The following is an 11,305-nucleotide window of genomic DNA, read 5'->3' as shown; positions in this document are numbered from 1 at the left end:
GCATACATTTACTTTTTTCTTGAGAGTAAAGTTTGGATTTTCGTAGGGGGATCATTCTTCTTGTAAAGAGATAGTACTACAGGAAGTCTGACTTGTAAGTTGTAGCTTTAAGATTTTGTTTTTCTTTAGCATTGTAGCAGATCAGTTTGCCCCGAACAAGTAATACTGGAAATTGCTGCTTCTTAGGAGTGCCTTTGAAATAATTTCTAATGCTTCAGGCTTGCTTAATATACTTTTCTGAAAGATATTTCTTTAAAATATTTGATTTTTATTATAGTATTTGTCTTTTCTGTGGAAGAATGAACATTGAAACATACTAATGAGAGCTTTTATTTTAACAGCATTGTCTCTTGATATCTTGATTTAAGGTTTTGGTTGTTCAAATGCTCCTTGCTTTATATTTCAATGTGATTTGGTTTTGTTTTAGGTGTTTTGCTGGAGATCAGTCAACAGTTATATGAAGCAGTGTCGATGGGCCTATCCACGTCAGGTCTTCATTTCTGATATTGCTTTAAATAAAAATGAAGTTCTGTTTGTTACGCAAGATGGAGAAGGATTTAGAGGGAGATGGTTTGAAGAAAAAAGAAAGAGTTCTGAAAAGAAAGGTCAGTTCATATATGTGAACAATACGTAAAAGTACCTTTCAATTATCCTTTAATTTGACAAGTATTAGGTTCAACTGACAAGTATTATTAGGTTTTACCTTTATGTATTTATCTTTGTGATTAGTTTTTTTAATGCCTGCTTCCAACTATAGTGTAAGGTTAGTGATGGCAAGGGCCATGAATATTCTTCTATATCCTTAGCCTTTGGCATATTTCCTGGCACATTGTGGTCACTCATTAAATCACCTGTTGTATGAATAACTCAGCTATCGTGTGCCAAAACCAAATCAGTAATGTTTATAATTACTCAGAAAATTATAAACATGTTCTTCAAAATCATAAAGCCACAGAGAAATGACCTTCGTAAAATTTAATGATTTAGTTGTATTTATTTTGTTTCTTTATAGATTATTCAAGTCTATAAACATTTAATATATATTTACTATGTGCCAGATATAGGGGAAAATTTTAAAGATGCAAAAATATGTAAAATGGGCCTCTATTCTGAGGCACTCATAGGCTTGTAGGGGCAATAGACATGTATATAAATACTTGCAGTTCACTGAGACTAATGTTAATATCCACATAGTAAGTTTCTTGCGAGCATAGAAATTGGAATGACTGAGTGTCAGAGGAAGATTAGTAAAGCCCCATATGACTAAAATGAATTAATTTGTGAGAGTAACCAGAACATATGTTCAACTTATGGAAGTCTTTAGAAGTGTGTCAGTCATATTTAGTGATCTGAAACTGAATTCATGATCTCATGCTCCAACTTCTGCTTCTCTGTTTTCTATTTCAGTAAATTATTATCTTTGACACTCAGATTTCCCTTACGCTAGAATTAATCAGTCATCAAGTTTTGTTCTCTTTCTCAAATGTTTCTTTTATCTTTCCACTTTTTTACAGATTCATTGCTACAACCTAGTCTATATCATCTTTTAATTCTTTTCCTGGATTTACAGTAATTCCTTAAATGGCCTCTTTATATCTATTCTTTGTTTACCTTAAACATTCTTCACACTACAGCCAGAATCATTTCATTCATGTAAATTTCATATCTTTGTAGAAGCACTGTATCCTTTGCCTTCATAACCTTGATTTTACTTGCAATGATATAATCATTTGTGTAATGTCTATCTTCCCTGCTAGACTGTGTACTCTATGAGACCAGGAACATGTCTGTCTTCTTCACTACTATATCACCAGACTGATGATACCACAGTAGCACTGTTTGGTCACTCACATATTTTCTGAATACATGCAAGAAAGGGGGAAGAGAAAGGGAGGAAGCAAACAAACAAGCAGATTATGAAGATACTAGATTTTTATATTTTTAATCCAAGTTGAAGAATTTTTTTTCCCTTTGGGCAACAGGAAGTATAAGTTGAAGGATTTTAAAAGCTAGTATGACACTAGATTTGCTTTTTAGAAAGGTAACTTCGGTTGCAATATGGAGGATGTGTTTGTTGAAAGAGATGGAATCATGGATAATTTAGAATCGATCCACCAAAAATTTCTTGTATAATACAACCAATATATTCAGTGCAAAATGTGTTGAAAAGAGGATGTAGTTCTTCAAAAACACTGAGTATATATGAAAAAGATTCCCATAGTTTTCTAACTGCTTTTCTATTCCATTTACTTCTCAATCATTTTAGTGGTTTCGGTAAAGCCTTGATTAATGGTAGTTTATTTTTTTTAACAGAGATTTTATCAAACCTTCACAATTCCTCATCAGATGTGTCTTATGTCTCTGATATAAATAGTGTGTATGAAAGAATTCGACTTGAGAAACTTACCTTTGCACATAGAGCCGTTAGTGTCAGCACAGATCCAAGTGGATGCAACTTTGCAATCCTGCAGTCAGATCCTAAAACAAGGTATACTTGTATATATTAAATTTCACTTTTTAGAAGGAACAATCACTGAATTTTCTTGTTTTCAGTAGCTCCTGGTGCAAATTTGATTGAAGAGCTGTTGCCAAGATCTATGGAGACCTTAGACGTAATCATGTCTACAGGGTAATCCAGAGGTAGAATTTGTTATCCTCAGAGTGATGAATGTTTCCTTTAGTTTGTAAACTGACATTTATTGAAAATATCTATACATTCACTCGCAAAGTTTTTTTTTTATTTTTTATTTTTTTTAAGACGGAGTCTTACTCTGTTGCCCAGGCTAGAGTGCAGTGGCACAATCTTGGCTCACTCTAACCTCTACCTCTCAGATTGAAGCGATTCTCCTGCCTCAGTCTCCCAAGTAGTTGGGATTACAGGTGCCTGCCACCAAACCCAGCTAATTTTTGTATTTTTAGTAGAGATGGGGTTTCGCCATGTTGGCCAGGCTAGTCTTTACCACCTGACCTCAGGTGATCCGCCAGCCTCGGCCTCCCATAGTGCTAGGATTACAGGTATGAGCCAGCGCACCCCGCCTGACTTGTCTTTCATACTTTATGATGTACCCTAGGTTCTCAGATTCTGAAAAATGTATTATAAATATTTCTTAGGCAGTTTGCAAAAATTTCTGACCCTTGAATATGATGAGAATTGGCAAAAGAAGTGTTGTGGCGCCGTCTGTAAATCCCAGTGCAAATCTACTAAGTCACATTAGCAGAGAGGTATCAGATTAAGATAAACATCAAGGGTACTGTTGAAGAGGGAGGAAATTCTGCAAGTAGGGTGATCATCCATCCTGGTTTGCCCAGGCCTGCCCCAGTTTTAGCATTGAAAGTCTCATCTCCTGAGAAACTTGTCAATCCAAAGCAAACCACAGGAGGGTTGGTCTTCCTACTGAGAAGGGTGAAATGTTGGTTGGGACGGCGTAATTGCATTCCCATAGTACTGTAAGAACCAGGGATACGGACAACTTAGTTCTTACCATTTTAATTTGAGAGAAGAATAGAATATAAATATAAAAAGGAATAGAAAACATTAAAGGATGATACAGTATCTAGGGCTTTGTGCAATATTCCTGTATTTTAGGAAATGCCAAATTTAAAATTTTCTAAATACTGTTTAAAAAATTGCATTTTAAAGGAAAATTGGCTAGGTATGGAAAAGGATTTCCTTCATTTTTTTTTTAAGCATAATTTGTTTTTATCTTGTTTCTAGCCTTTATGAAATTCCAGCTGTGTCCTCATCATCCTTTTTTGAAGAGTTTGGCAAACTGTTGAGGGAAACAGATGAAATGGACAGCATTCATGATGTGACATTTCAAGTTGGCAATAGACTCTTCCCTGCACACAAATATGTTTTGGCAGTGCGTTCTGATTTTTTTCAGAAATTGTTTCTTTCAGATGGTAATACTTCAGAATTTACAGATATTTACCGGAAAGATGAAGATTCTGCAGGGTGCCATCTCTTTGTGGTAGAGAAGGTTCATCCTGACATGTTTGAATACCTTTTACAATTTATATACACAGATACTTGTGACTTTTTAACTCATGGCTTCAAACCAAGAATACACTTAAACAAAAACCCAGAAGAATATCAGGGAACTCTGAATTCTCATTTTAATGAAGTGAATTTCCATGAAGATGATAACCAGAAGTCTGCATTTGAAGTTTACAAAAGTAATCAAGCTCAAACAGTTAGTGAAAGGCAGAAGAGCAAACCTAAATCTTGTAAAAAAGGAAAAAATATTAGGGGAGATGATCCTGTAAGAATGTTGCAAACTGTTGCAAAGAAATTTGGCTTCAGTAATTTGAGTAGTAGGTATGATTTCTCCTTTATATCTGTTCCTGTACGTCATTCAGTCCTCCTTTAAAAAATTTCCCACCCTTTTTTCCTTGCTTTTCTTTTCTTTCCCCTCCCGCAGTCACCTCTCACTTGTTCCATCCCCTTCTCTTCTCTTTCCCCTCCTCTTCTTCTCTCTCTCTTTCTCCCTACCCCTCCTTTTTTGGGGGAGGTATGTAGATGTGTCTTTCCTACATTTGCTGGCAGAGCTATCTCTGGGACTTCTTGGATTACATTAATGGATGGGAAAGCTGTTGTTGGGTTTGAACTCTGGTTTGGTTGGATTACATTAATGGATGGGAAAGCTGTTGGTGAGTTTGAACTCTGGTTTGTGTATGTAACAGGGATCTGGAGTGGCAGGCAGTGTGGTATGCTGGAAAGGTCTTTCAAGTTAGACATACATGTCTCTTAGCTTTATTATTCCTGGCTGGGACAATTTTCTTTCTTTTACCTCAGTTTCTTAATATAAGAAATGGGAAAGATAATATTTACCTCATATTGTTGGTATGGTTTTGTCATATTTAAATTGCCTAACACCATAGTATCATATTATGAATCAGATTATTTGAAATTCTCTCTTATTTTAAGGTATTTATGTTGCTTGTGGCAGTTAAACCTTAGTTGTAGGGTGGGAACAGAGGAGGGGGGTGTATCATGTTTTCTGTTTAGAAGTAATGAAGGGGCCAGGTGCAGTGGCTCACGCCTGTAATCCCAGCACTTTGGGAGGCTGAGGTGGGCAGATCACCTGAGGTCAGGAGTTTGAGACCAGCCTGGCCGACATGGCAAAACCCATCTCTACAAAAAATTACAAAAATTAGCCCCGCGTGGTGGTGAATGCCTGTGGTCCCAGTTACTGGGGAGGCTGAGGGAGGAGATTCACGTGAACCTGGGAGGTGGAGGTTGCAGTGAGCTGAGATCACACCACCGCACTCCAGCCTGGGTGACACAGTGAGACTTCGTCTCAAAAAAAAAAGAAAAACTTTGTGCTATGGCTTTGTTTGTCTTTTGTCAGTAATATTTAATCTATTTTGAATTCTAACTAAAATGGAAGGAAAAGTATGATACTTCTTTATCTCAGAGTAGGGGTTTGTTGAGATACTTTAGGATATAGTATTTAGGTGTAAGCTAATTTGTTGGATTTTTTGTATGTTTATTTTTGTAAGGGAATTACATATATCAGTTGTTAATTTTTATCTTTCCTTGATAGGTTAGATGGAGTCAGATTTGAAAATGAAAAAATTAATGTTATTGCCAAGAAAACTGGTAATAAACTGAAGCTGAGTCAGAAAAAATGGTAAGTAAGGAAAGGAAGATTAACATTTCATCTCTAGATTTTGGCACTGAAGTGTGGAAATAGATCTCTGCTTACCCACATATGAAGCAAAATGTATAGGTAGATACCCTCTTACCTTTTCTAATATTCTGCATTTCTGGAAATGTTGGAGAGCTGTTGAAGTAAATTGATAAAATATTAACTGCTGAAGACATCAAAGGAGCTTTTTCTTTCTGATGACTTTCTAATAGAGAGAGGAACTTTTAATTTTTATTTTTTCTTGCCTGAATTTTGTGCCTTGTTATAGTTAGGAAATGTTGTGAGCCCCGAAACCAAATTAATTATATCTCTTCATCATTATGATTATTTCCTTTAGTATAAAAATGTTTAATAATAAATATACTATTCTAAATATATTGTTAAAAAGTTTTTTTTTTAGGGCCTGGTGTGGTGGCTCACGCCTGTAATCTCAGCCCTTTGATGGGGCCGAGACGGGTGGATCACCTGAGGTCAGGAGTTTGAGACCAGCCTGATTAACATGGTGAAACCCTGTCTCTACTAAGAAAATACAAAAATTAGCCAGGCATAGTGGCGAGTGCCTGTGATCCCTGCTACTCGGGAGGCTGAGGCAGGAGAGTTGCTTGGACTTGGGAGGCGGAGGTTGCAGTGAGCCAAGATTGCGCCATTGCACTCCAGCCTGGGTGGCAGAACAAGACTCCGTCTCAAAGAAAAAAAGTTTTGCTTTTAGCTATTCATACTTTCTGTGTAAGTGGAAAGGTTTTGGAGAAGGATAAACTGTGGAGTTGTTTCAACTGTGGTTGGCCCAGATTAGCTACTACAAATAAGTGAATTACAGAGACTTAAATATGATATCACTTAGTATTATTAACAGTTTGTCTGAAATTAGAAAAAAAGGAAAATCAGAAAAATACTTTTTGAATATTTGTATTTGACTCCCTTTTCAAATACTGTCTTTAAGGCCCTTATTTTCCCTAAGGTGGAAGAAGAGGAAGTATTTTATTGTATGTATTCCTGCAAGTTATTTATTCTCTGCCACCTTTAAAAGAAAATCGAAAGTTAAGCCAAATCCTATAATCTTTTTCATTAAATATGTAAAGAAATTGCACTTGCTTCAATTAAACATTTTCTTCCAGTTCATTTCTGTGTGACGTGACCATGAAATCAGTGGATGGAAAGGAATTTCCTTGTCATAAATGTGTTCTTTGTGCTAGACTTGGTAGGTGTACTTTTTAAAGCTGCTAATTTATTTGCTCTATTATTGTTTCACTATTCTTATTGCATTGAACTTTTTTTTTTTCCTTTTAGAATATTTTCATAGTATGCTGAGTAGCTCATGGATTGAGGTAAGATTTAAGTAAAATGCGCCTACGTTGGTAACTATGTTTCTTTATATTTTGTGGAAATTATGTAGTAAAGAAATTCAAAATCAGAACTTGATATTTTAGTTCAGTTTTTCATTTATATTAAACTTTATTTATGCTTGAGGCTGCTGGAAAATAGCAACTCTTAGAATTTAAAATTATTGCCAAGAAGCTACTTAAATAAAAATTTCCCCATTATTATTTAGAAATGTACTAGGAACACCACTGTGTTTCTTGTTTTCTGAATTTTTTGTTCCTTTTTCATGTTATGTTTTAAAATTAAATTTAATATTATTTTGGCCATGTGTTTTATAAATTTTATGTTCTTTTGCATTTGATGTGATTTCCTGTTCAGAGTGTTTTGTACCAATAACCCAAATTAGAATGTAATATTTTATTGTTTACAATGAATTATTTTACTTTATTTTGTCTTATTTTATTTAGGCTTCCAGTTGTGCAGCTCTGGAAATGCCAATACATTCTGATATATTAAAAGTTATTTTGGACTACCTCTATACTGATGAAGCTGTGGTGATAAAAGGTATTAATAAGAGTTAGGACATTGTAGATACTTCAGATATAATGGAATAATGGTAAAATCAACATGAATCTTAATTTCTGATGAACAAAAGCCATCAATAAAGCTTAATTTATTTTATTTTTAAAATATTTAATTTATTTTTTATTATTTGTGGAGACCAGGGTCTTGTTATGTTGCCCAGGCTGGTCTCAAACTCCTAGGCTCAAGGGATTATTCCATCTCAGTCTTCCAAAGTGCTAGGATTATAGCGTGAGCCAGTATGCCTGGCCAATAAAGGCTTAATTTAGAATAAGCAATAGGAATGATTGCTAATAGTAAAGGAGCAGAAAAAGAAGGTTTTCAATACCCATGTGAAAATGAACTCTTTGAGAATTAGTGCTCACTTCGGCGGCAAGTATACTAAAACTGGAATGATACAGAGATTACGTGGTCCCTGTACAAGGATGACATGCAAATTTGTGAAGCGTTTCATTAAAAAAAAAAAAAGGAATTGTATGTAATGGTTGAAATTAGATTTAGCAGTTCAATTTCCAACTACTTCTATGATGGAGATGAATGAATTGACAACAGGGATAGTTTTGACAAATACTTACGTAAGTTCTTTCTTACTTGTTTTTCCCCTTTGTGGTTACACATGTTGAAAGAAACAGATTAAAAATTGTACCAAAATTTATGAAGAGAGGTCATTTATATACTTTGTTAGGCAAAACACTAACTTTTAGTTAGAAGGTATGTTTAGTCATCGGAGTGGTACTGGATGTTCTGTCATATTCCATTAGTTTGTTTAACCCCAGCTGTATATTGGGGATTATAAAAAAGTGAATAGACCTTTTTCTATATTCAAGAAACTCAATCTAGTGGAGAAGACAAGCGTATAGAAAACAAATATAATCCAACAGAGTAATTCTCTAAAAAGCTGGTACATTTTTTAAGAAGCTAGCTTCTGAGTCTGCCTAGGAAATCTGGGTAGTCTTGTAAAGGAGATAGAGTTTAACTGAGGACAAGATTTCTGAAGATTTGTATACTTAAGAGTAAGATAACTGAGACATGGTATGTTTTTCTCTACTTCTTTCATTTCTTTTTAAAAATCGAGAAATTATTTGCATGGTAAAACTTATACTTTTAAAGAATACAATAAGTAGTTTTTAGTATGTTTACAAATTTGTGCAACTATCATCACTGTATAATTCTAGAACATTTTCATCACCCCAGAAAGATGCCTTGTACCCATTAGCAGACACTTTCCACTCTCTCTCATCCCCAGTCCCTAGAAAATGCCTATTATGTTTTCTGTCTCTATGGATTTGCCTATTCTGGACATTTCATATAAATATAATCAAACAACATGCGGCCTTTCGTATTTAACTCATTTTACTTAAGTACGGTGTTTTAATATTTTTTCCGTGTTGTAGCAGGTACCAACACTTCATTCTTTTTTATTGCCAAGTAATATTTATTATGTGGATATAACACATTTATTCTTCAGTTGATGGATATTGTGGTTGTTTTTACCTCTTGTCTATTAGGAATCATGCTGCTGTGAACACTCATGCCTAAGTTTTTGTGTGGGCCTATGTTTTCATTTCTCTTGGCCATATACCTAGAAGTGGAAATGCTGGGTCATATGTTTAATTTTTTAGGAACTGCCAAACTGCACAGTGGCTAGCTGTACCATTTAACTTTACCACTGACATTGTGAGGGTTCCAGTTTCTCCACATCCTTGCCAACACTTACTAATATCAACCTTTTTTATTATAGCCATCCTAATGGGTGTGAAGTTATACAACATTGTGGTTTTTTTAAATTTATATTTCAGTAATGACTCGTGATGTTGAACATCTTTTCATATGCTTTTTGGTCATTCGCATGTCTTCTTTGGATACATACTCACATCGTTTGAACACTTTTTTTCTCAATTATTTGTTTTTTTAAGACGTTGCAAGAGTTCTTTGTATATTCTGGATATTAGTCCCTTATGGGATATATGATTTGCGAATGTTTTCTCTCCTCTAATTGTTTTCATTTCCTTGATAAAGTGTCCTTTAAAACACAAAAACTTTTATTTTTATTTTATTTTTGAGACAGGGTCTTACTCCGTTGGCCAAGCTGGAGTGCAGTGGCATGGTCACGGCTCACTGCAGCATTGGCCTCCTGAGCTCAAGTGATCCTTCCCACCTCAGCCTCCCAAGTAACTGGGACTACAGCTGTGCACCACCATGCCTGGTTAATTTGTAAACAGTTTTTGTAGAGACAGAGCCTCCCTATATTGCCCAGGCTGGTCTGGAACTCCTGGCTCAAGTGATCCTCCTGCCTCAGCCTCCCAAAGTGCTGGGATTACAGGCATTTGATGATATCCAAATTATCTATGTTGACTTGTTACTCATGTTTTTGGTGTCATATCTAGAAATTCATTGTCAAATCCAAGGTCATGATGATTACCCTATATGTTTTCTCCTAAGAGTTTTATAGTTCTCTCTCACATGTAGGTCTTTGGTCCATTTTGAGTTAATTTCCCCCCCCAGTCTTATTAAGGTGTAATTAACAAGTAAAAATTATGTATAGTCACAGTGTATAACATGATGCTTTGAGATATATATATAATATCTATTTATATATAGAGAGATAATTACCACAATCAAGCTAATTACCATATCCATCACCTCACATAGTTACCTTTTTTTTTTTGTGGCGAGAGTACTTGAGATCTAGTCTTTCAGCAAATCTCAAGTATGCAGTACATTAGTATCAGTGTAGTCACCATGCTGTATATAAGGTCTCTACATCCTATTCATTCATCTTATAACTGTAATTTTGTACTCTTTGACCAGTATCTCTCCATTACCCTAATCCCCTGACCTCTAGTAACCACCATTCATATTAATTTTTGCATTTGTTGTGAGGTATGGGTTCAAGTTTATTCTTTTACATCTGTATGTCCTATTTTTTTAGTACCATTTGTTGAAAATACATTTGTTTTCCCATTAAATTGTTTTAGCACCGTTGTCAAAAATCAGCTGACAATAAATTTAAAGTTTTATTTCTGTACTCTTCAATTCTATTTCAATGAACTCTGTTTATGCCAGTATAGCACTATCTTGATTACCATTGCTCTGTTGTAAGTTGTGAAATTGGGAAATGTATGTTTTCTTACTATGTTCTGCTATTTCAAGATTGTATTGGCTATTTTGGGTTTCTTGAATTTTCATGTGAATTTTAGGATTAGTTTGCCAATTTCTGCAATAGAGGCAGCTGGGATTTTAATACGAATCACATTCAATTTGTAGATCAGCTTGGGGATTATTGCCATTTTAATATTTAAGTCTTATAATCCATTAACACTATCTCTCTTTCCATTTATTTAAGTCTATTTATTTGTCTTTAATTTCTTTTAATGATTTATGTAGTTTTCAGTGTACAAACCTTGCTCTTAGTTAAAAATTATTAAGATTTTTTAATGCTATTTTAAATGGAACTTTTTTAAATTTTATTTTTGGATTGTCCTTTGCTGGTATTTAGAATTACAATTGATTTTTGTATGTTGATCTTACATCCTACAACCTTGCTGAACTTGTTCACTAATTCTAGTAGTTTTTTTAGTGGATTCCTTAGGATTTTCTATATGCAAGATCATGTCATCTGCAAATGGAGATGGTTTTACATATGCCTTTCCAATTTGAAGTGTAATATTTTTATTGAAATGTCATAAAACCTTGAAGAATAAAGATGGTGTCAAATTTATTTCCTAATTTCCAGGGTGAGAGTTCGAAAG

At 34.6% G+C, this 11,305-nt stretch overlaps 1 protein-coding gene across 1 annotated transcript in view; it reads left to right on the top strand.

The window, feature by feature from the left end:
* The window catches only part of IBTK (inhibitor of Bruton agammaglobulinemia tyrosine kinase), a 77,809-nt gene that overhangs the window by 28,914 nt on the left and 37,590 nt on the right, over positions 1-11,305 (top strand). Inside the window, exons 10-16 of the mRNA XM_011950287.1 lie at positions 428-605; positions 2,314-2,488; positions 3,716-4,318; positions 5,547-5,633; positions 6,767-6,849; positions 6,939-6,976; positions 7,439-7,535. Of these exons, the coding sequence (XP_011805677.1) occupies positions 428-605; positions 2,314-2,488; positions 3,716-4,318; positions 5,547-5,633; positions 6,767-6,849; positions 6,939-6,976; positions 7,439-7,535 (1,261 nt within the window). The remainder of the gene's footprint in view (positions 1-427; positions 606-2,313; positions 2,489-3,715; positions 4,319-5,546; positions 5,634-6,766; positions 6,850-6,938; positions 6,977-7,438; positions 7,536-11,305) is intronic.

Source organism: Colobus angolensis, unplaced genomic scaffold (genome assembly GCF_000951035.1).
Source record: "Colobus angolensis palliatus isolate OR3802 unplaced genomic scaffold, Cang.pa_1.0 Scaffold304, whole genome shotgun sequence".
In the NCBI taxonomy this organism is placed as follows: domain Eukaryota; kingdom Metazoa; phylum Chordata; class Mammalia; order Primates; family Cercopithecidae; genus Colobus; species Colobus angolensis.
This window is presented reverse-complemented; position numbering and strand designations above follow the sequence as displayed.